Here is a 25,808-nt window from a genome sequence, read left to right as displayed (position 1 = left end):
GCCCCCCATTGTTGCAGTGTTCACGTGGTATACACAAAACTGAGAATGTTGTAATAAAAATAGTGCATGAGATTAAGGCAAACTGAAGAGTCCAACACTATTTTTATTGTAATAAATTTGATTTAATATGAACAGGCAGGATGTGTTCTGTTTAGTTCTGGAACCTCTGGAAGAGTTAGCTGAAAAGGTTTGATCAGAAAAACTGAAACGGGAACTGCAGTTTGTGAACTTCTTTAGATACTATTGGTTGCACTGTAGGGTGGAACATATTACTGTAATGTTTATGTAGACAGACAGATAGAGTGTTCTGTGTTATAACAACAGAGAAGAGCATTCACACATACCCCTACTCCAGAGTTCACCAAAGCCTTTCACAGACATTTTCAATGATATAATTAAATCACTGTTTTCATAGTAAGATTTTTCTTCAAAGGGACAAGAAGTGAAATAGGTGAATGTCTTATCTTTCCTGTGTAATAATTAACAGATGAGTCTAGTTGTGGTTTTGTTATTCAGTTGCAGAACATTGTTTTTCCTATCTTTCTTATGGCAAAAGCTTGTGAACTAGTCTACCCTGAGTGAAACACTTCTCCCTTTCTAAGTATAATGCTTTTTAAAAGTTAATAAAAGGAGGATACACTTATCTGTATCAGCATCTCTGCTGAAAACAGAGTTTAATTGTTTTGTGGTAAAGAAACACCGCAAAAAGTTTTCCATAAAGTATGGCTCATCCAAAATAGGAAAGACTTGTTACATACCAAGTGACTACATTGAACTTTATTCATATGTCACACATTTTCCTGTCTGACCACGGTAATAATAGCCTATGTTGACTAGACTGTAATATGGGAATTTGGGAAGAAGGGAAGGGTTGTGCTGTTTCCTGATTTAGCTGTTAAGAGTGATTACACAAATCATCTCTCATCTTCTAAGCTTTCCTCAACATCTGGCTTCAATACCTTGCAGGGTAATAACTTCAGCCTCAGCCAGTGACCAGTCCTGTTGAAATAGCTGAGAGTTATAGTATTATTTTGAAATGGACTCAGTAAAAGATTGAGCTGGGGCAAACAGTACAACATAGGGGTTACACAACTTGTTGGACAAAGTTCTAAATTACTTACAGCAAAATGCATTATAAAATTAGGGAGGAGACTGGGTTTTGCTTACCCAAACTTCCTTCAGAAGTGGTATAAGCTGAAGTGGCTAGCTTGGCACTGCAGTAGTGTAAGAATACTCAAGAAACATGCTTGGCATTGACAGAATTCATCTTGTAGAAGCAGAGCCATGTTGGTAGGATACTCTAGGTGCTGGTAGTGCTTTGGTACATAGATAATTTTTCACTCTCATAATGGGAAAACCATATATGCATGAACACATTTTCACTTGTGATCATCAAAAAGCAATGGTAAGAAGCACAGCTAGGCTCAGGAAAATTTTCTTACTTTATTATTTGAGATGTCATGGGAAGAACACAAAGATTCTGCTTGCAACTGAAGGGAGAAAATTCATGTGGCTAAAGCTTAACTGTAGTTGAAGCTGACCAGAAATGTGAAGGACAATAAAAAGAGTTTTTTCAAATATGTTAATGGCAACAGGCATTATAGAAATATCATCAGCCTGTTAGAGGATGAGGATGGTCACCTCACAAACAGGGCAGAGACAAGAGGTATTTAATGCTTTATTTGCCTCTGTCTTCAACATGGATGATGGACCAAGGGGGTCTCAGTACCCTGAGCTGGAGGACCATGACTGAGAGAATGATCAACTCTCAGTCAACTCTGAAACTGTGGGATCTGCTGCTCCAGCAGGATTCCTACAGATCTATGGGGCTTGATGGAATTTAACCCAGAATCCTCAAAGAGCTTGCTGATGTCATGGCACAACCTCTCTTGAAGATTTTTTAGTGGTCTTGGAAATCCGGAGAGGTCCCAGCTGACTGGAAGTTTCAGTTACTGGTGAAGTTATGGAGAAGATTGTGAAACCATATGAGTAGCAGCTGAGGTCACTTGGTCTGTTCAGCCTGGAAAGGAGGAAACTGAAGAGAGACCTCATTGTAGTCTACAACTTTCTTACGAGGAGAAGAAGAGGGACAGACACTGATCTCTTATCTATGGTGACTAGTGACAGGACCCAAGGGAATGGCCTGAAGTTGTGTCAGGGGAGGTTTAGGTTGGATATTAGAAAAAGGCTCTTCACTCAGAGTGGTTGGGTGCTGCAAGAGGCTCCCCAGGAAGTTGTCACAGCACAAAGCCTGACAATGCTGTCAGGCACATGGTGTGACTCTTGGGAATGGTTCTCTGCAGGGCCAGGAGTTGTACTCAGTGATCTTTGTGGCTCTGATATCTCTTTGAATACTATTTTTGCAGTTTTGAACCCAGGAGGTTGGTTCGTTGAGGGACCTTCACACTAGGAATATTCACTGCTGGGCCTTGATAGTGCTTACAGATAATGCAAGGTGAATCACACACCAGATAACAGAATAGGCAGGAAGTTTGCACAATACAAGGTGACTATTTTATATCGGAATAATAATTTTAGCTCCATTTCTTACATTGCACATGAAATTGCTGTGAGATAAGATTAGTAGGCTAAGGGAACTGGTATAATATGGGTAAGAGAATTAGATCTGTGATTGTTATTGCTCTTAATGACAGTAATGAAAATAAGAAGTTTAACCTTAAAATCCTGGTTTGAAGTTGTAGCCAATCATTGAATGTATAAATTCTTTGTTGAATTATCTGATTAGCATTCAAGCTTTAACCTGGGAAATTCCAGGATGTTAATTTACAGAATAATTTCAGGTGTTTTCCTCTTAAAAGTAGCAAGAAGCAAAACAAGAGATTTTGAGTAATTTTGTTACAGTTTTTAAAGCCAAATACATTGCCTTTGATTGGTTCATGGAGAACATAACCCATCCCTGCAAGATCTTCAAAGCAGGATTTTCAGTAGTGCTTGTCACCGTCTTAAATATAACATTATAGCAGCTGTTAAGAGTCTTGTAACTGATGCCAGGAGAGTAGTGCTGTCTACTGAGTAGTATCTGCTGAGTACTGTTGAAAATATCACTTTTCATTTTCTTTTCTTTCTTGGAATCTAATGCTATGAAAAGAAAAAATCAGTAGGTTTGGGTGAGTTTTAAACCAACCATTTTTAAAATGCTTAAGCCGCTTAGGACAAATTTAAGGAACTGAAAACTGTGCACAGACCGTCTCTGTGGTAGATCCACTCTGAAAACTGCATTTCAGGCCCAGAACATTATCTTGCCCCATATAGGAGGATCTCGACTAACTGACAAGAATAAAATTGAAATTTAAGCATGAAATATGAACTCTTGCAATTAAATCAGTGGTTAGAACTCTGATGATAGGCCCTAGGTTAGGATGCCAAATGTCACCATTAGCAGAGGTGGGAATTTCTTAAAATCACAGAATCTTTAAGTTGAAAAAGACCTGTAAGGTCATTGAGTCCAACCATTAACACTGCCAAGTCCACCACTAAACCATGTCCGCAAGTGACACATCTACTCAACCACTTCCCTGGGCAGTCTATTCCTATGCTTGACAGCCCTTTCAGTGAAGAAATTTTTCCTTCCCTGGCACAACTTGAGGCTGTTTCCTCTTGTCCTAATTTCAGCAGCTAGCCTGAGGATTAGTGAGCTGGTCTTATCCTATCCTTCAGGTACTTTACACTTCTGCTCTCTATATATTTAAGTATAGTACTTCTAGTGGGCAGTGAGCCCCTGCTGTACGTGTTCTTGCCTGAACAAACATGGGAAATGATTCAGTGCAACAAATGCTGCTGCATACACATCTCATTGTGTTCCATGCAGCACCTGAGCCAAAAGATTCCTTCCAGGTGACCCTAGCTGGAGAGGGACAAGTTTGATGACCTTATTCAGGCACATGGATGATGTTGAGAGTAAGCAGTGCTTTAGAGGTGCTGACAGCAGGATGACTTGCACAGCAGACAGACGTGTCATTGTCAATAACTAGGGCTGATTTGATCTTTGAGCTTACTCTCTTCCAAGCTGCTCATCACAAGCTACTCATCAAGTCTCTTGCCAGCCAATGTTCCTGCCCCTTCAGGTCTGCTGATGCAGTCCACCACTTTCTCCACAGAGTTTTGCCAAAATGATCCAGATTAAGAAAATCCACCCTTTCAAAGTGTTTAATGTAGCCTGGGGCAACTTCTTCACCCGGTTCAGCTGCAGTCAAAGCAATATGTCTGACACACTGTAGACATTGTCATGGCCTATTGGCCTCAGGTACTGCTTTTTGTAAAAGTGTGAAGACATTATCCATCCCAAGTAACCTTCCCTTTCCTGGATGAAAAACCTTCAGAAAAGGTCCTTGGCTAAAAAACTGTGCTGAAATGCTGTACTCTCTTGCACTGACCCTCCACAAGATTCAACTTCAGACACTGGCAGCAGGTAGGAAACCAAGATGTGGTCCAATTCCTGTTGAAAACCACTCTGAGGACTAGCCTTTTACACTTGAAATATAAATTAATTTGGAGTCAGGCGGAGTCTCTGCATGGATGTTGCACCAAAGTTCAGACCTTTTTTTTACTGCACCTGCTGCCTGCTTGGCCTCTGTCTGCACTGTGCATGGAGAGGAGCCAAGGACTCTGCCTGAAGCAGGATGTCTCCTAAACTAATTGCAAACAGAGGGCAAAGTGTTCTGCTGAGAAGCACATGGGACGGCAGTGAGCACTTGCAGGGCCAGTGGCCATGTTAGACCCATTTGTAACAGAGGTGGGACATCCTATTTCACCATTGTTGAGGAAGGAGCACCTTGCACACCTGCTCCCTGCCATGGCTGCAGCTTCAGTATCACTATGCTGGCCCTGGGTCCTGCAGTTGGACATGCCATGGTAACAGTCTCAAAGATTTCTGCTTTGTTCAGTTCATTTATGCAAATAATGACCAGGAACAGTGACAGTCTTTCCAAGAAAAAGCAAACTGTTGCATAAGGATACTTTAGTTATCTGTAAATGGGAAGGTGCCTGGCGCATTACACTTGAAGCAATGCTCAAGTTGCTACTGTAGTTAGAATTGACAAGATTGCCCCTGAATTATTCTGTGCAGCCAATAATCTCTAAACAAGCAAACTGGGTTTTCAGCAGGAGCGTTTCTGTGGATATCTGATGTTTGTGATAAAGTTACACAGTTGTTCTTAGTAAGCTGTTGTTGGGTTTGTATACATTTTATGTACATAAAGTTGTCGTGAGAATAGAATCAGATTTTGAAAATAAAGAACTTGAATGACAGCCATGCTTTCAGAGCTGCTGCCTATCGTCAGCAGCAGGATTAACATTTTCCCTTATTATTTCATCTAAATAATTGGGAAGGTCATATTTAAACCAGTAGGTGTTATTTCCCTCTGCCAACAGGGTGTATTTAAAATTTCAGCAACCAACCTTCCCTCTGCAGCAGCTGTGGTTTAAAATGCAAAACTGTGGCAGTTTCTTGAAGGAAGTGGGTGGCTGTGCAGTGTCCATGAAGACACACCCAGTTTGCTCGGTACACGGTCTGCAAGTGGGGGATGGGTGTCCTCATCCCCTGACCCTGACAATTATCACAGAGACACAGGTCTCCCAGGTCTCTCCTGCTGCTTCCCATGGTGCTGGCACCAATCCCCAGGCTGTGTGACTGCTGGAGGTTGTGTCACCCGCAGAAGGACACATGATGTACTTATGTAGTACAAAACTGAAAGGATGAATTAAGTCCAAACATAAACAACCTTATTTTCTAGGAGCACGTGAGTGAAGTGGACACACAGTTACTGCCCCAAGGACACTGCTGTGTCCCTGTGTTTGTAAAAACCTATCTGACTACACCAGGATCAACACAGTATCACGTGGCTGCCTAACTTCATAGGGCACTGCCCAGATCTGGACTAGCCCAAGGATTAGTTGATATATGGACTTAGGGCATTGCTTTCTCAATGGGGCCCCGAGCTGCCTTTCCCCTGGCACAAGGGACATCAGCATTTGGCCCTCTGTTGTTGTTAATCAAGGTGTGGTATTTCTCTTTAATAAGAGACCTGCCTCAGTTAAGCAGCCTGCTCATGCTATGCTTTGGGTCAGTCACTGCCAACACAGTAAGTTTCCCATTTAATATTCTGAGCTGTGATGTGAAAAAAATAGGTTAAAAAGAAGGTAATTAATGTTTAGGGCAAGAACTGTGTAAACCTGTCCTATTGGCAGCAGGGAAGGAGTTTTGTAAGCAAGGGAAAGTGAAATTGGAATGGTTTCAGTGAAACCTCTACGTCTGATAGTTCACGTGTGCAAGAAGGAGTCCTTGGAGCAGAGATGCTGAACCAAGAGGCTCATAAGCCTGGCTCCTGGTAGGCTGGCAGATGTTAGCATCCATCTAACATGGTGTTGAACAATCAAGCAGGATTTACCTTTTTCTGAGAAGAAAATAAGACAGTCTTGTTTCAGTCCTGATAATGAGTCGTTGTCTAATTGGTTGTCTCCAAAACATAACTTTTCTCATTAGCAATATTTTTGTCTGTCTCTCTTTTATGAATCTATGTCATCAAGATCAGGTGTACCTTCTTCCTCAGAGACTAGAAATCAAGCAAAACACTACATTTTAATGTAGCTTAAATTTTTGCCTCTACTAGCATTAATCACACCTAGTGGATGCACTGAAATCAGTTTGACTTTACTAAGGCCACTAGGCCCATAGTATTAGCTCATGTCTTTTGGACACCCACAGCATATGATAGCAAGTTTTCACAACCAGTTTACTGTGGACTAAAAAAAGTGCACAAGTAGGGTTGAACACTTTGGAAACTGGTATTTTTGGAAACCATTTTCTTGAGAGACATCGTTTTTCAACATGAAAAGGTTAGGTTGTACTGGTAGGACATTTTGTAAGGCTGTAATAATAGGAGAGGAGAGGTCTCAGACCAGACATGCCTGTGGGTTTTTTTTCTCATATTCTGAGTTGGAAGGAACCCATAAGGACCATCAAGTCCAACTCTTAAGTGAGTGGCCTGTACCCATTGGCATTATTAGCATTAATACTATTGACCTTGGCATTATTAGCACCGAGTTTTAACCAACTGAGCGAATCTCAGGGTATATGAAATCTGAACTCTGTGAAGGTGTTGATTGTGACATGTAGCAATGAATAAGTTGTTAAGTGTGTATTTAGTTACATCAACTGGGGCTGCATGGGCTTTCTTGGGCAGTACCTACTTATGAAACCCACCTCTATGGAGCTGCACAGGGAAAAAAAACAAACCACATTTGATCATAAATCTTGATTCCTGGTAAATTAGGTAGGGATAAAATGCATTTTAGGTTCACTAGGAATTTTTAATTATGCACTATCACAAACAGTGTATGATAGTGTCTGCAGCAAAGGTGGCCATCAGCACTTAGGAGCAGCTTCAAGTACAACTTCCAATACTAGAAATCATCCAGCTTGTGTGATGCAAAGTCCTGGAGAACATGCCAGTTCCTGCATGGCCACTGAATTACCAGCTGGTTTCTGGTGGTCAGGGCAGGCTTTGCTTCCTGTCTCCTCACTCCACAATCCCAATGCTCACCTATAGCTTTCTAGACTATAGCCCCAGCAACCAAGCCCTGCAGATAACAGAATAGAGACTTTTATTTTGTAAGTTGACCCAAAACTGATGGCAATTACTCCTTTCTAAACTTAGACAAAGCTGGGGTGATAAGTGCTTCACTTGCCAACAGGTGGCTCATGTAAAGGTAATGATATTTTCCCCATAAAGTGTTTGTATAACAAGCTTTGGTTTCATTTTGGGAAAGGTGACGTTACATTTTTAGTAACAATTTAATAATTTAGTAAATTGTCAAGTGACAAATGAAACTGTTTTACTCTGCCTTAATTTTCTTAATTATGTCAAATAATTCCCAGGAATAAAATTGAAATGTCTGATTGTTACAGGGGAGCATTTGAATCTGAGAGAAACATGTTAATCAACAACATTTTAAATCAAGAAACTGCCAAAACTGAGGCAATTCCATGAAAGACCTTACTTCAAAGGAATCATGTTTTCTAAAGTATCTTCCCCTCTTCTCTCCATATTTTTAAATTAAAATGGCTCCGAAGCATCAGTGTGCAACACTCCTGGTCCAAAACCACATGCAGAATAAGGTCCTACCACAGACCATGGTTCAGAGGTCTGGTTTCCCAATCCCAAACACATTTGGGAGCTGAACTAAACACAGTGGTGATTGCCCTGGCTGGTGCAGAGGCAAATAAGCCTGTCAAACCCAGATTGGGAGCATTTCTTACAGTGGTTTGCAGAGTTTCCTACAAGGATCAGTGTATTTTGACAGTTCCATCCACAAATTGGTCATGAAGGCAAAACATGACAAATAAATCAGTGGATGAAGCAAAGGCTGATGGAGTTGTAAAAAACAACTAGGAGGAGCCAATCGTGTAGCACTCAGTATGTGGGATCTACTCAAAAGGCAGTTGGGATAGAGCTGAATGCAAGGCTGTGGCATTTAGGAGTAATAAACACAAGGCATGCCTGCTACATGGGACATAACACCAGCAAGTGGTGCTTCTATAAAGGGTTTGAGGTTAACACTGATGGGGAAAAAAAACACACAACTCCATGTGGTTTGTTAGTAGGTGTGAAGAAACAGGCCTTGGCAGTACAGATATCTGGGGAGAAGGAGGGATGTTCTTCGTCCCTTCATACAGGAAAGGTGAAAAAAGCTGAAACTTTAGAGACCTGCCCAAAGACCCACAAATAATAACCTTAGGTGAAGAAAGATTCATTCACTGATTGTGAATGAATTCAAGAGTTCAACCTGCAAGTTTTATTAAAAACATAGAGTTGTGTGGCTTGATTGCACAACTTAAATATCACTCTAAGACAAAAGCTGAAGTCTTGAAAGACTCTTTAGTCCATCAGAGAAAGGTTTAACAAGTAATCCTATCTGGAAGCAAAGCCAGGCAAATTCCCATGAGAAATACAACACACTTGCTTGTCTGATGGAGTGATTAGCAAACATGCCATACAGGGAGGAGAGGAGTCTATAGCTCTTTGATTCCTTAAAGCCAAGGTCCCTTTGGAAGATATTATTTACTCAGATAAATATTATAAGACTCAGTGTGCAAATAACAATAAAACGTAATGGTCCTTGTCATATACAATCACTCATAATAAACAGTCTAGTGGACTTTTCCAGCTTTAAACGTCAATGAATTGACAACTCTTAGAGTCCTAAAGTGCGTTATTTAGCTGTGCTCAGAGAGGAAGCCCACTGCCTTTTGCAGCTAAGGTCAATAGCGTGGTCATCTCCTGTATATCTGCATTTCTTGCTCTTTGCGTGTGTTCAAGTGCTCAGAATCAGGTTTCTGAGATTTGGCTTCCTCTTGCTGGCTTAGCTTGCAGGTCTCTGCTGGCTGTTTGGTCTAAAGCAAGTTGCCTGTCATAAGGGAGTGATTTTCTTCAGCTTTTGTGAAGTCCTATTATAATAATGGAAGACACAAACATGTCAGACATTGTAACACAAGCAACAGGCAACTCAGAAGCTTATCAAATCACACTTTGCACTAGAGAACAAGAATTGTCCTCCCCTGAGGCTAATATGTAATGTAATGGTGAACTGTGCTCAACTGTACTCAACAGTAACTGTGAAGGTCTAGAGGAGCAAGGGGCTGTTATCTGATGGAAATGATGCCTTGTGCTTGTCATGCATTTGCCGTCTGTCACCATGGAAAATGCCACCTGGCAATTGTGGTGTTCAGGAGTAGATGGATTAACTGGGGAATGACTTTGGCATACTGTGGCAGCAGCTATTGATGCCGAGGAGGTACAGGCAGGTGATTCTCAACCACCTTCCTGAAAGAGGGGCTGTGCTATGTCCAGGATACACTCCCTCTGCAGTATCACTCCTCAGCCTGGTGTGACAAGTTCCTCTGCTTTTCTGCAGCCTTAGTCACAGTTTGAAAAACAAACTTGTAGAACTACAGGAAAACAAAAGAGAAAGGCGGAATTCTGGAAGCAACTAACAGATTTTAACAAGTGTCCTTCTTCCTTTGTCCAGGTTTTATCAGGCTGTGAATGAGTTTGACACCATGACCGCTGAGGACTCCACTGCAAGGATGAGCAATGATTCCACCAATGCGTCTACCACAAAAGTCCCTGAAGGCGTTGCCGGTGCACCCAATGAGGCAGCTCTGCTGGCTCTCATGGCCCGCACTGGATATAGCATGATCCAGGAGAATGGGCAACGCAAGTATGGAGGCCCTCCTCCAGGCTGGGACGGCCTGCACCCTCCTCGCGGCTGTGAAGTCTTTGTGGGCAAAATCCCCCGTGATGTCTACGAAGATGAGCTCGTCCCCGTGTTCGAGTCTGTTGGCCGCATCTACGAAATGCGCTTGATGATGGACTTTGATGGGAAGAACCGTGGGTATGCCTTTGTGATGTACACACAGAAGCACGAGGCGAAGCGTGCCGTCAGGGAGCTGAATAACTATGAAATCCGCCCCGGCAGGCTGCTGGGTGTGTGCTGCAGCGTGGATAACTGCCGGCTCTTCATTGGAGGCATTCCCAAGATGAAGAAGAGAGAGGAGATCCTGGAAGAGATCGCCAAGGTGACAGAAGGTGTACTGGATGTCATCGTGTATGCCAGCGCTGCAGACAAGATGAAGAACAGAGGTTTTGCCTTTGTGGAGTATGAGAGCCATCGAGCAGCAGCAATGGCCAGGAGGAAACTCATGCCAGGAAGGATCCAGCTGTGGGGACATCAGATCGCTGTTGACTGGGCAGAACCAGAGATAGATGTGGATGAAGATGTCATGGAGACTGTTAAAATCCTCTATGTAAGGAATTTAATGATTGAGACCACAGAGGACACCATTAAAAAGGTCTTTGGTCAGTTTAACCCTGGCTGTGTAGAGAGAGTGAAAAAAATACGTGATTACGCCTTTGTGCACTTTACAACCAGGGAAGATGCCATTCATGCCATGAACAACCTTAACGGTGTCGAACTGGAAGGCTCGTGCCTGGAGGTTACCTTGGCCAAGCCGGTAGACAAGGAGCAATACACCCGCTACCAGAAAGCAGCAAAAGGAGGGGCTGCAGCAACGTCCGAAGTAACTCAGCAACCTAATTATGTTTACTCTTGTGATCCATACACACTAGCATATTATGGATATCCATACAATGCCTTGATTGGGCCCAACAGAGATTACTTTGTGAAAGGTTAGTAAGCACAATTAGGGGATATGATGGGCAGGTTTGATTTCAGGCTGATGTAACCCGAGGTCTGCCTCAGCCAAAGTACAGATGGTGCTGTGCAATTTTTTCATAAATACTCTTTTACAGGTATTTTGGCATATTTCTGTTTGGTCTCACTTTAATTTGTGACTATACAAATTGTATTTATCTATAAATTATTGCTAACGTATAGGCTAGTAGAAGGCAGGCATCAAAAATATGGTTAAGAATGAGATAATGGACCAAGCCTGGGATGGGGAAGAGGGGGATCTGGGTGTTACGAGTGCTTACTTAGTCTGAATAGGTCTAAGCATTCCAGCTGCTGATGTTTCCTTCCAAAGAATGTTGGATCCTCAGTTTTAGCAATCATGACAGAGTGCTCTGGAAGTGTGGGTATGATTATGTGGTCATCCAAAGGGAGGGATGTCAGGGAAAGCCTTAGCTAGGAGCTCTCTAGGAATTGTTTACCCAGCTCATTAAAATGACAGTCATGCTGTGTCCTTTATAAAATAATTTGAGACCTACAAGCAAAAGGCATCACATGAGTGCAAAATAATTCTTTTATTATGTATACTTTCATTAGTTATCAGTTACAGTCATTATAAATTAATCAAAAATCTGTTATTAATAAAAAACCATATCAGCTATAACTGGTGCTATAATTACAATTACCCTGTACTTAGAGGGATTAGAGTTTCCTGAAATTTGATGTGTATTTCCATATAACAGGAAGTTTAGCATGAATAAATTCTTAAATACCTATGTAAACCAAGAAGCATTTTTAACCCTAGTTGATCAAGAATTTCAGCTTCTCCTCAGTTTTCAGATTTGTGCTTGCAATGAACTGTGAAGGAGTTGATTGAGAGCCTAAACATTCAATTAGACAGTCATTGAATGCATTAATACTGCAGTGTTCAACGTACTGTCATAACACCTGTCGTAGAGTTAACAAGATAAATAAAAGCAGTATTTTTGGAGATGGGGTATATTCACATTTCTAATAGAATAGAGAGAAAACAAACAACTCTAGTAAAAATATATGCAGTCGTGGGACAAAATTGGTTAAAGGCCAGGTAGAAGGTCCAGGTACCATCTCCATAGGGTCCCATTGCAGCCAGTTGAAAGACTGGGGCTCCTCTGCAGGACAGCTGAAAGCAGAAGCTGTTCCTAATGCAGAGAAATCACCTTGAGGATCCTCTCTGCTGAGTGCGTTGGACCCTCAACACTTGCCACAAGAGTTGCACAGTATAAACGAGCACCAGTATAAATGGTCAGAAATATCAAAAGCAAAACAAGCATAGGCTTACTGGATGCTTCTAAGGCACTTCTGTTTTCCTAAGCAGGTTCGCTAGGACTCAGATCATGGTAACTTCAACAGCCGTATCTCTAAGCACGTGCCTCTGGATCTCAACCTGGGGTCAGTCGTGCTCCCCATGGGGCTGTTGCTCTCCATTATTCACCATCCTCTTCTGTGTTGTTATCATAAGCAGGCAGCATACGAGGCAGAGGGCGAGGTGCAGCTGGCAACAGAGCCCCGGGCCCCAGGGGTTCCTACCTGGGGGGATACTCCGCCGGCCGTGGAATCTACAGCAGGTACCATGAAGGCAAAGGAAAACAGCAAGAGAAAGGATACGAGCTGGTTCCCAACTTGGAGTTACCGGCCGTCAATCCAGTGGCCATTAAGCCTGGTGCAGGTTAGTATGTGCAAGGAGGGGAGGAAAGTGGGGATGGCAGGCAAGTCCCCACTCCAAGCTATCTGTCAGGCATGGAAGGGGCCCTCCAGGGCCAGCCCATGACTGCAGTGGTGCAGATAGTCCCCAGAGCTGGGGCTCAGCGCTCCCCTGTGCTAGATGCCTCCTGGCTCTAGCTAGACTTGCTTCAAACTAGCAGCATGTGGCAGGATGGGGGACAGGATCATCTGGGAACTCTTCAGGACAAAGAAAAGAAGGTCTGAAGCAATGCCCACCCTCCTCTCCCCTTTTGCACCTCCTCAGGAGGAATCAGACTTTCCTCTCCATCCAGTCATGTCCACTAGAGCATGGTTTCTAAGAGCAATCTTCTTCTCTTTTAATGCTAATTTCTCTTCAATGATAATTTCACCCTGTGAGATTCCTGTCCTAGATTTCCAGCCAGGCCGGAGCTCTCCCCAGTTAAATTTGTATTTCTCCAGTGCTATGAGGCCGAGAAAAGGGCCTGGGGCTTTCCCATTGCAGGAAAGTCCCTGACTGAGGCAAGCTCCTCCATCACCATCAGCAGCATGGGGAAGGAGCAATGCAGAGGCCCCTCAGGGTCCAGCTTGCAGCAATACAGTACCTACAGGAGAGCCCTCATCTCTGCTGGGCTGTGGCAAGCCAGTCCAAGGGCTGGGTCAGGGGTTGCCCCTTCTGCCACTTTCTCATCTGACTATCCAGCCCTTGCCATTCCCAGGTGAAGAAGGCTGGAGATATGCAAGCAATCAGGATCCTGTTTGGAAAGATTTTTATTTGGAAAATTAGCCTGAGAAAAAAGGTCCTTGCAGGTGATGGGGTCAAACTCCCTCATGTCTTCTCCTCATTCCTCTTTCCACGTAAACTGTAACTGCAGGATCTAAGCCATGTTTAATAAAAGAGCTACAGTGGTTTCCCAAAATATGCTCCATACTGTCAGTGAAAACTACAGCTTACATCTAATGAATCATAGAATCATAGAATTAGCCAGGTTGGAAAAGACCTCTGAGATCATCAAGTCCAAGACTGTCAAGAGTTCTTCATAACAGCTGGGTGAGACAGTATGAGAAGAAGTCTAGAGACAAAGGAAGGCTGTTAAGATTAGAGCTATTTCCAAAGACAGATCAGATTTTCTGAGAAAACTACCCACTCAAAATCAGAAAATATTACTGCTATGTGTGTTTGCAAAGATACTTCAGGAATTCCAAGTATTACTAAAGGATGCTTGAAAGGTGATCTTTGAAATGCATGCCTATTAGTGGTGTCTGTATTTCATTTGACTGCCAAACAAAAGCTTGAACCTCAAGTCTAAATGTTTCTACACTTTAAGCATGTTGAGATTCAGATTTTTTTAATTGGACCTTCCCCCCTCGTATGGTTCCAGCACAGCCTTTGAACACAGAAGTACCTGTTCTGTTTTCCCCAACCAGATCAGCTGATCCAGTAAAAGGTATCACATGCAAGACTTACCTCTCTAATGAAGAGGGTATGACTCTGAAAGCACATTACCAGAACAGAGGAGTAAAGATGTACCAACTCCGCAAAGTTTCCTACCTACTGTCTAGAACAACCTTAAAGCTCATTTCTTTGCAAATGTTTAGAAAATTCCTGCGAGGTCATCCCAGTACCCCAACTGCCTGTTCCTGCTTTTCTGCTAGAAGTTACTGCAGAATGCAGCATGTGAACTCTTTGCCTTTGCCTTAGTGAGAAATTATCCAGGATATTTAAACCAGAAATAAAACTTGTTTGAGCTGACCAGGTGGACTCGGTGTAAAACGAGAACTTGAAAACCTCATGAGTGGGGGTCTCTGCTTGAGGAAATAATCGTATTCCGCTCATGGAGGAAACATCTCTGCTGGAGAGATATCTGATCAGCTCCTTTGTTGCAGTCTCCAGGATCAAAACAAGAGTACTGCTTTTGGGCACCTCCTTCCAGCAGGCAGAATTGCACACTTCCACACTGCAAAGTTTCATCGCACTGAGAGAAACCCAAGTACATATTTGGCTTCATTTCTGACTTACTGGCTGCACCTCCCATAGGTGCCAACATCACCTCTTAGTCCATCACCTATTATTTATTGATTACTTTGTTTTCTTTGTTAAAAGGCTTGCAAGCTGAATGCTGCATGAAGTGCCAGTGAAGTGCTTTGAACCACTAATCCAATGTCCCTGCCATGGGCAGGCATGTATTTCACTAGTTCAGGTTGCTCAAAGGCTCATGCAACCTGAACTTGAACACTTCCAATAATGCGGCATCCACAAATTCTCTGGGCAACCTGTTCCAGAGTCTCATCACCCTCATCATAGAGTATGCCTTCCTTACATCCAGTCTAAATCTACCCTCTTGCAGTTTAAAACTGTTCCTCCTTGTCCTATCACTACAGACCTTACTAAAACGTCTTTCATGTAAGCCTCCTTTAAGTACTGAAAGGCTACAATAAGGACTTCCCAGCATCTTCTTTTCTCCAGGCTGAACAACCCCAACTGTCTCAGTCTGATTTCGCAGCTGAGGTGCTCCAGCCCTCTGAAGATTCTCTGGACCTGCTCCAACAGGTTCACATCCCCAGAGCTGGGACTTGACGTGGACAGTCTCCTGAGCTGAGTAAAAGGGCAGAATCACCTCCCGTGACCAGCCATGCTGCTTTTGATGCAGCCCATGATACAAGTGGCTTTCTGGGCCATAAGCACATGTTGCTGGGTCGAATGTGGTTATTGTGATTATTGGAAACACTTGGCAAAGCACATTTCTTCACTAAGCAATGCCATGAAGCTCTGCTTTGAACCACATACAAACTCACCATCTCTGAACACTGTCACTCTGACCAGCATGTTTTCCCTTTGTCTGAAAGACTATGGCTCCAATTATTTCATGTTGTCCACTTTTGGCATGATGGAAACTTCCATAAAGAGCAATTTCTTTTTTTTTTTTTTTTTTTCCATAAATAGATTGATCTTGTATCAGATAGATGGGATAAAACATATTTAGCCAAGCTAGTCCTGGGAAATGCATAATAGTAAATCAGCTGATATTTCACAGAGTTGGCCAAAGGAGGGTATGTAAACCAGACCATTTGCTGCCTGTAACTTCTGCAGTACAAACCACATGTTTCTGTCCTGAAGCTTCTCTTCCAATTGATCTCAATAGCTGGACTGGGGACCCCACTGGGATACTACATACTCCTACCCATCCTTGTGCTCAGGCCACACTCTTGGTCGGGAGGAGGAGAAGAGGTTGTCAGAAGGGACTGTGTAAATCCGGGTCACATCTCCCAGTGCCCAGCAGAACTCTGGCCCTAGAACATCCCTGCCAGGAGCATGGGGGAAAATTCAGGACCAAACAGTTAGCACCAAGCCCACCCCTATGCATCAGCCACGATGCTCCCACCCATGGGGAGGGCAAAGGTGCCCCAAATCTCCTGCATGGACATGAGGCTAGCTGCCCTGGTAAGAGCAGCACAGGACCACTGTTGGAGAGTTTGCACACCTGGGAGGGAGAGCTCTTTGAGATGAGGTCCTGGAAACTCTCTCCCAATGCATCTGATATGTCTGGTCTCTCCTAGTGGCCATCCCTGCCATTGGTGCCCAGTACTCCATGTTTCAGGCTGCACCACCAGCCAAGATGATGGAAGATGGTAAAATCCACACTGTTGAACACATCATCAACCCTATAGCTGTCCAGCAGGACCCAGCTAGTGCGGCAGCTGCCGCAGCAGCCGCAGCTGCGGCTGTAATACCAGCGGTCTCAACGCCTCCCCCCTTCCAGGTGAGTTCATCACAGAAGTCCTGCTTCCCACACATCCCACTTCCCATACATCCTGCTGTGTATACCCAGTGTGGGGGGGAAAACTAGTATCTTGCCTTGCTTCTGTTCAGGAGATGCTGTTGAGGATGTTATGGTGCCCAACAGCTCTGAAGTTCATCTGACCTGTCTTACACATCTGCACACTGGGCGACTTTCCCTACTATGGGGGACCCAAACTGTGAGGGAGGGAAGGAATAGCCTCCCATGATGGCATAACTCTCAATCAAGAGGGCATGCACTGCCTGCCCTCTCATTATCTGCTTCCCTTCTAGGGGGTTTGCAATTCAGGGTGTGGAAGCGAGATGTAACAACAAACCAGGCACTTCTTTTGAGGTCTTGACCCTTTCCTTTCAGGGTCGCCCCATCACGCCAGTGTACACCATGGCTCCCAATGTGCAGCGGATCCCCACAGCCGGGATTTATGGGACAAGTTATGTGCCATTTGCGGCGCCTGCTGCGGCAACAGCAACAATAGCCACGCTACAGAAGAACGCCGCTGCTGCTGCTGCCGCCGCTGCCTATGGAGGATACGCGGGCTACATCCCCCCAGCTTTCCCAGCTGCCACCATCCAGGTGCCCATCCATGACATCTACCAGACGTATTGAGACTGCCAACAGAGGAGGATGGCAGAGAAACACACACTGAAGGAACACTTTACTATTTATGAAGAAAGAACCGTCTGCGAAAGAGTAAATATTTGGGCTTGGTAAACTGATGCAGAAAGTGAAGAATGTCATAGAAAAATGTGTTCAAAATATTTTCTATGCTTGAAGGTTTCACTAACTTTTTTAGGCTATTTTTAAAGTTAATAGACCTATATTCATACATTTCCAAAGGACCTCAATGCATCCAGCCCACCACTGACCTGCATTTATACGCATTGTAGTGGGATTGCATAGGGTCTTTTTTTTTTTTTAGCAGTTATATTTTCAATATATTTGTGGTATGAAGGTTATTTTTTAGTAATTTCTGCACTCCAGAGATGTCTATTTTGTAGTGCCTTTAATAATATATCAGCTATATATTAAAAAGCACACTTGAGCAGCTAGGGAAAGTTTTAACAATATATTTTGAAGAATATATTCAATATTTAAGGAATATGTACCTTAGTGTTTTGTTTTGTTTTGTTTTGTTTTTTAAGAAAAAAACAACAAGTATCTTATTTAAAAATTATACTGGAAAGTGCAATTTGAAAAATGTGCAAGACCTCTGCACTTTTGTGCTGGCATTAATACAATCTGCTCTTTCTTATTTGAAATCATAAGTAACTAACACTGACTGTTTTTGGAGAAAGAGAAAAAGAAAAAAAAGCCTTCTCACACATACCTCTTCACAGTGTGATTTGCAGGCTTGTCTTAAGCAAAGGAAAGGCTCCAAGTTTTCCTTAACAACTGGATTTTCTATTTATTGAAGCTACTTGTAGTTGGAGCATGTGCAGAAATGAGTAGCTGATATTTTACGCAAGGTGTCTTGACTTAGATCTTCATCCAGTATAAAGCCTAGGTTCTTTTTCAATGCTTTTTATTTTATTCTTTGAAGTATACGTTGTAGTGACTAAGAATGTATGCTGCTGTCGGCAAGAGCAGCCACGCTCTCACTGAGAGGGTATGCAGCATTACTTACCTATTGCTCCATCATGTTCCATGAGAAATTTCAAAGGTACTAGGGGTGGTAGTGATACTGGAATTAGTGAAACAGGACTAGCCCCCCTCCCAGCCCCCCTTCCACTTTTAATTTCCCTTCTCCGCAACTGGAGTTGTACATGCACATCAGGGGTGGGAGTGATTAGACCCAATATTAATTAAGACATAGAGCTTGTAAATATCTTTTAATATACATTTTTAAAGTCATTTTATGTTGCAAATTTACATAGTATGTGGTTTGCCACAAAACTAAAACCTTTTATTGCGATATTATAAAAAAGTTTGTTTTATTAAGAAGTAAATATATTATTGCAGTGTTTTGTGGCCTGTTTAAAGGCTTTTATTTAGTAGTGCAGTGAATGTAAAACACAGTAAAACAGTAAAGAAATATCCTGCCCTTTGTATGAAGTGCATCAGCTCTGCAAACACAGCTCTGGTGACACAAGGTGCATAGCAGGGAGTCAGTAAACAATGTTCCTTTACTTTTTGTGGTGTAAGTACCTACCAAAGGGGTTTCGCATTGAGTATGTTTTGACAACTGAATCACTTCCAGACCACATCCAGCTCAGTTAAGTGACCTTTTTAATATACTTCTTTTGCTTGCCTCAAAATTGAGCGGTTGTATTTTAGGTGCTCTTGCTCAGACAAGCTGAGCTCCCCTTGACCTTGTCGACCTGTTAGCAAAAGCACTGTGAGGTTAACCATTAGGTCGGACTCTGCCCCTCCACGCCCCTTCCCGCGATACTTTTATTGTCTGTACCTGCCCATCTGAAAGCACATCCAGACCTCAGCCCGCAGGCTGTGTCAAGGAAGAAGAGGAGATCTGGGCACAGCCCAGGGAGCAGGGGGGAAAAACCCCCAAGGGGAGGCCAGCAGTGCCTCCTCCAGTCCTCCTGGTGAGACTTCACACAGCTCAGCTGTGGGTCCTTGGGCCATGTACAAACACCCCTGGGGACAGGAAAAGGCAGTCTAGTACTTTGGGCCTCTGCTGGCCTCCTTACAGCCCCATACCATGGCTGACCCACAGAGGAGGGAGGAAGGGTGGTGACTTCCTTCCCAGTAATCCTCTCTGCCAGCAGGACAAGAGTCCTGCTGCTCACAGAGGTGGCAGGAAGAGAAAGGAGCCAATAAGGGCAAATCCTGATGTGCCCCAGGCCATCACTGGGTGCTGCCTTAGGGCAGGAGCAGGGAGTACCCAGGGATGGAGGCAGGACCTGGGGAATACAGGCAGCCAGATCATGCTGAGCCTCCCGCCCATGCCTATCTTTTACGCTTGCTTCTAAACCATTTCATGTACACTACTACTGAGGTAAGTCTGATAACTTGAAATGTGAACATCTTTAGGTTAAGAACAAACTATTCTAAGGAAAAAAAGATATATATATATATAAAACAAAGCCAGTGTGCCTTATTCTCAAAAGAGCTGATATTTTAGATATTTTATTGTATCTCTGTTCTCTGTATTGTCAGAAGCCTATGAGTTTATTTAGTTCTTGCTCCATTTACGGTACATTTCTAGGATGTAGTGAATAAAGCATTCTTTAAAAACAGAGACTGTTATTTCATTGCAATATCCCATCCTGCCAAGGCTGTGCTCTTCTCTGAGCTGGGAAGAGGGTGTTTGGACCAGGAGGTGAGCAGGACACTGCAGTCAGGATCCCCACGAGCTCCTGCAGGAAGGGGAGGTGAACTGTCCCATTGGCTCCCCCATCCCATCACCTGCAGAGGACAGTGACCTTCCCAGCATGCATACTGGGTATTTCCCCATTCTTCCAGCAGCTTCTGAACAACCTAAATCTCATTTTGCATCCAGTTTAGAGTCAGTGCCTGGATGTGTATGGAGCTGAAGCTGGCATCCCTCTGTGCTTTCCATCCACCCAGTGCACAAACACCTGTAGCTCTGTTGCATGTCCTCAGGGAAGGGACACTGGGGACTGGCACATCATTTTCATCTCAACATGCTCCTTGCTTCAAATGCACAGAAAGCTAGGCTGTGCCTCTTGGCAGTATTTGCAGCTCTACAGAATCCCTGGCTGTATCCTTTGTGTACATCTACCTCAAGAGAATTTGCTGCAAATACCAAGTCTGGAGAGAGGAGCAGTGTGAGGCAGCAGAGGTAAATGACTTAATGTCATTTTCCAGAAGCTCTGCTAACCAGAGAGGTCCCAGCTGGCCAGCAGGTATCAAATCTGACATCCATGTACAAGACAGGGTAGAAGGAGAAACCAGGGAACTAACAGGGGTGACCTTAGTGTACATATACTTAGTGTATGAGGAAAAGGCTGTGGATGTGTCTGCCTTGATTTTAGTAAAGCCTTTGACACTGTCATCCACAACATTCTCCTGGAGAAAATAGCTTTCCATAACACAAAGGGGCATTCTCTTCACTGTGTAAAAAACTGGCTGGATGGTCAGGCACAGAGAGTGGTGGTGAACGGACTTACATCCAGCTAGCAGCTGGTCACAAGTGGTGTTCCCCAGGGCTCAGTGTTGGGTCCAGTCCTGTTTAATATCTTTGCTGATGACCTGAATGAGCGAATGGAGTGCACCCTCAGTCAGTTTGCAGATGACATCAAACTGTGCAGGAGTGTTGATCTGCTGGAGAGTAGGAAGGCTCTGCAGAGGGATCTGGACAGGCTGGATCAATGGCCCAAGGTCAACAGTATGAGGTTCAACATGATGAAGTGCTGAGTCCTGAACTTGGGTCACAACAACCACACGCAGTGCTACAGTCTGGGGACAGACTGACAAGAATGCAGCCCAGCAGAAAAGGACGTGGAGGTGCTGGTCAACAGCAGCTGAACATGAGCCACCAGTGGGCCCAGGTGGTCAAAAAGGCCAATGTCCTGTATCAGAAATAGTGTGGCCAGCAGGGCCAGGGCAGTGATCTTTCTCCCCCTACACTCGGCATTGGTGAGGCCACACCTCGAATCCTATGCTCAGTTTTGGGCCCCTCACTACAGGAAAGGAAATGAGGCACTGGACTGAGTTCAGAGAAGGGCAACAGAACTGGTGAAGGGTCTGGAGAACAAGTCTTACGAGGAGAGGCTGAGGGAGCTGAGGTTGTTTAGCCTGGAGAAAAGGAGGCTCATGGGAGACCTTATTGCTCTCTACAACTACTTGATAAGAGGTTGTAGTGAGGTGGGAATCAGTCTCTTCTCCCGGGTAACAAGCAATAGGACAAAAAGAAATGAACTCAAGTTATGCCAGGAGGGATTTAAATTGGTTATTAGAAAAAATTCCTTCACTGAAAGTGTGGCCAAGTATTGGAACAGGCTACCAAGGGAAGTAAGTGGTGGAATCACCACTCCCTGGAAGTGTTAAAAAAGCATGTGGATGTGCCAGCTGGGACGTGGTTAATCAGCAAACACAGAAGTACTAGGTTAGTGGTGGGATTCAGTGATCTTGGACATCTTTTCCAACCTTAATGACTCTATTATTGATTTGGATGAGAAAGAAACCCCCAGCAAACCACGGCTCTTTACAGGTGTTCAAGCATGAGGCATGCCCTTCTCAAAAAGCAGTATTTTCCAAGTGAGATGAAGAACTGTGCCACGCTCCAATGTGTTTCTGGCTCTTTCCTTTTCCCTTTATCCAAGCTACCCCAGATTAAAATTAATCTACACAGCTTTTTTTAAACATACACTTCACAAGATAATTTCTTTATTTTCCTAGATTGCTGATTTCTGACCTGAGTTTTGTAAAATTTTAATTAATTATTAACTCATTGTAAGGTTGAAATATGTAAGTCATTGTCAGGATATTAACATACACAAGACCAGAGAAATGCAATTGTTCTTTCAAGATGACCTTGGTGCCTTGGGAATGTCAGGAGCTCTGCTGAGGCCTTAGGCACCGTGACAACTCAAAATGCTGCCAAGCTTATCCCATTCCCTTTTTGAATGTCTTTCTTGACGATCTTGAAGAGGAGGTGTGAACTTCCCTGGCTGGTATTTTCCTAAACTGATAAAAACTATTATTGACTTGGTTCAGGAAACCCCACCCATTAACACCAACTGTGATACAACTGCTATATGATCAGATTAATAAGAAATTCAAGTGCATTAGCACCACTCTGAAATAGCAACATCTCATTTATATAAACACACTAGAGTTCAAAGCATATGCAAAATGCATTTTCGATACATCCAAAAAGGTATATGCTGAACCTCATCTCCTTCTCTGTGGCTAGTGTTACACCCCTAACATGTCTGCTCTGGAAGGGTCCTGAGCACCTACCAGTGTCAATCAGCCACAAAACTGGGCCATCGTGCTGACCTTTAAAACAAATAAACCTCAGACCTACCTCATAACAAGAGAAAATACCTCTGCCGTGCATCTAAAAGCCAGCAAAATCAGGGTTTATGCTCCAGTGTGTCAATTAAATGCTGAATCATACTTGACTGAGTTTTAGGGCCAAGTCCTCCCTGGCAGCAAAATGGTTGGAAGGGTGTTGCAGGGAATAAAAAAAGGCATTTTAGTGGCACCAAGTCCTTCCCTCTTGGCACAAAAGCAGGCTGTGCCGTGCAATTGTGATTTTTCAAGTTGCCAAAGAGGAAAGAAACTATGGAAAGTTTTAGAAATTTGGTACTGTAGAAGTATTTCCACATGAAGTATTTCCTGACAAGCTGATGAATTAGATCAGATTTTTTTTTCTCCAGACAGAAGACCAGGACTGGAGTTCACTTGTTTCCTAATCGAAGAAGACAGAAGCTCTGTCTCACAGTTCTCACTCAGGCTAAACTGCAGATCACACATGTGGGAGGTGAGCTGTGTCTGTACTGTGTCTGTACCAGAAAACTTCAGAGGAAAAAATGTTCAGATGTGCTCACGTTTGTCCCATGAGCACCGAATGCCTGTGTCTTCCCAGCATAGTGACAGACGTATTCATCAATATAGGCTGCACCAGTTCATGTTCTGCCCCATAGTGGGCCCTGGGGCTTCACCTCCGTCTGCCCAGGACTCTCCACAGCCATCTTTCCCCAGGGCATTTGGAGAGACAAGATCACAAACTTGGGTTGTGGTCTGGTGCCCACCCTGATTGTTCCTGCTCTTCTGCATGCAGCTGGTTTGTAGGGTGGTTGCCACGCTGAAGGAAGCTGGGTCACTTTTCATGTTCTGGCTGACACCATTGTACTTTTACATTGAAGTGAGATTTTTTTTTTTAACCTCTTTCCCAACACACTCATGTACTTTTTTTCTAGACAGGCTGCACTTTGAGCCCATCCTTGTGTGGTTTTGCAATGTCACAGAAGTTCAGCCTTAGCTCACCCACTGCCTGCAATCCATGCACTAGTGGGAAGCAGGAAGCCAAAGGTAAGACAGAATATCTTCATGAAGCGGCAATAAATCCCTGCAAACAGCCTACACAAGCCACAGGAGTGACCTCAAGCTAACCACTGGAGAGAAAGATTCATTTAAATCAGTCATAGGCAAAACAGCCTACCCTTAGAGCACGTCCTTTGTTTCAAAACTTTGAAGCAATAAGTACCACAGGCAGTTCTCAGTCCTGTAACAAATCTGTAGGATATGGACCAGAGTGTCTTACAGACACTGAACAGGAAATGCAATAGCAAGGGGTTACTTATTGAACTTATTATGCATGCACTGGCTGTACACAGGACATCCTGAGCCTCTGGAGTCTTTGACTTTTCAGCTGCTGTCCCATGCAGGAGGGCTTTCTGGCCACGTGGATAAGCTAAGTATTCCCTTAAAGCTCGGTTTCCCTCCAGGCAGACGGATCCCTTGGTTCACCAGCCTTTGTGCAGGACACAGAGGCTCACAGTCCTGGTCAGTAGCTGAAATGCTGGCATCCCAATAGCAACGGTAGAGCTGTTGAGAGCTTGGCAGAGCACTGACCCAGTGAAACCCCAGGAGCTGCTTCCAGCATAGCCAACATGAGCTACTGCTCATGGAAAAAGAAATCATGGAAATCTGCTCCAATTTGTAGTTGGGAAGAAAAATCAACTCCTGTTTGGCACTGTACTCTCTCGAGTCCCAAACTCCTTCACACCATCATCCATACTCAGGAGCCAAATTCACACATGCTCATTCAAACCATCAACCTCCTCAGCACCCCTGGCAGGTAGGTTTTCACCAGGTTCATGCACCTTGCCTTTTCCTGATACCCCCACCTGGCTCCAAGGGTGAACAGAAAACACAGGGAGCTCTGTTGCTATTTTCAAAAAAACCTATGTGCTGTTCGAGGATCTCCTGCTGAGCTCTCCTAGCATTTCTTGATTTCACCAGGGTGACTGAGACCTGGACCCCCTCCCTGCAGCATGTGTGAGGTTTTGAGACACTGATTAAGTGATTGTGTTGCACATTTTGGCTTTCATACAAGTTTTTTCTCAGTCTGCTCATTTTGGAGCTGGGACCAGAACAGCACCAAGGTCTAAAAGGATTAGATTTAAGAGTAATAAGTGGTGCTTTAAATTTAAATTTAAAAAAAAAATAATAATCCACTCTCTGAGTAAATGAACTTCCTTGTCTTTCTGTGACATCTTTGTGAGCAATAGGAGGGGAGGGAGAACACGGAAATGTACAGCACTTGGCACTGGTTACACCTCAAACTAGTTTTTCAACATTTTACAACCAGCTCTGGCCATGTGATCTGTGTGGAAAGATAAACTGAGACATTTAATCCTACTTTTTCTCTTTTTTCTTTCTTTTTTTTTTTTTTTTTTTTTTTTTTTTTTTTTTTTTTTTTTTTACCACAAGGAAGTGAATTTCATGTGGTTGTGATCATTAAATTACAGTCAATTATTTGCCCACAAGAGGAAAAAAAATGCAGCTGAGTGGTTTAACATAGGGAGGGCTGGAACAGGGCAGCTGTTTGTGACCAAATACCTTCTCTAGCTTAAAAACTCAGTGAGCTTCACTGTTTTTCCCTGGCTGTGGCACTTAGGGACATGTCAGTTCATTGCAGGTGAGAATTGGCCACTATTTGCTTTATAACCAGAGTATGGATAACAACCTTCCAAAAGCCAATGGCTGTTTCGAGCTAAAGCAGCAGCAATTACCGTCACAGAAAGTTATTTAACGCCATTATCACTCTGGAAAGCAGCAATTAAAATTTTTACTTCATCTCCAGAATATCATTGGGTGTTGAAATGACAGCCTAGTGAGCTGGGCACTCGCTGCACTTTGGTAATGACCAACCAGAGGCACAGGTCTGCCTTCACCCTGGATCGGGAGCATGCTCTCGGAGAGGAGCATGTGGGCAGAGGCCAGGGTACACTCAGCAAGTCCCTTTACGGAGCAGCATGCGCAAGAGCAGTCCCTGCCCCTAAGACACTGTAGGCTGGGTCATGAGTAGGGGGCATCCTTGGCAAGGCAATGGTTAATCAGCATTGTCAGCTGAGATGAGAACACAGGCAGGGAAAATGTTAATGGAGACAGAAGACATTCGAGAAACTCTGCAGCCCATGAGTC

The 25,808-nt window shown here is 43.7% G+C and overlaps 1 protein-coding gene across 6 annotated transcripts in view; it reads left to right on the top strand.

Annotated features, from left to right (window-relative positions):
* RBM47 (RNA binding motif protein 47) overlaps positions 1-19,924 on the top strand; it is a 77,296-nt gene extending 57,372 nt beyond the window's left edge. For 5 of the 6 annotated variants that reach the window (XM_027888555.1, XM_027888556.1, XM_027888557.1 and 2 more), the window contains exons 2-5: positions 10,048-11,207; positions 12,710-12,916; positions 16,489-16,691; positions 17,085-19,924. In XM_027888555.1, coding sequence (XP_027744356.1) covers positions 10,048-11,207; positions 12,710-12,916; positions 16,489-16,691; positions 17,085-17,336 — 1,822 coding nt within the window. In that variant the 3' untranslated portion in view covers positions 17,337-19,924. The remainder of the gene's footprint in view (positions 1-10,047; positions 11,208-12,709; positions 12,917-16,488; positions 16,692-17,084) is intronic. The other variant, XM_027888554.1, reaches the window with a different exon arrangement.
* Positions 19,925-25,808: the final 5,884 nt, after the last annotated feature.

The sequence above is a fragment of the Empidonax traillii genome, unplaced genomic scaffold (genome assembly GCF_003031625.1).
Source record: "Empidonax traillii isolate 1590-97213 ecotype Southwest subspecies unplaced genomic scaffold, ASM303162v1 scaffold240:size1935192, whole genome shotgun sequence".
Classification (NCBI taxonomy): domain Eukaryota; kingdom Metazoa; phylum Chordata; class Aves; order Passeriformes; family Tyrannidae; genus Empidonax; species Empidonax traillii.
Note: the sequence above shows the minus strand (reverse complement) of the source record. Positions and strands in the feature narration are given on the sequence as shown.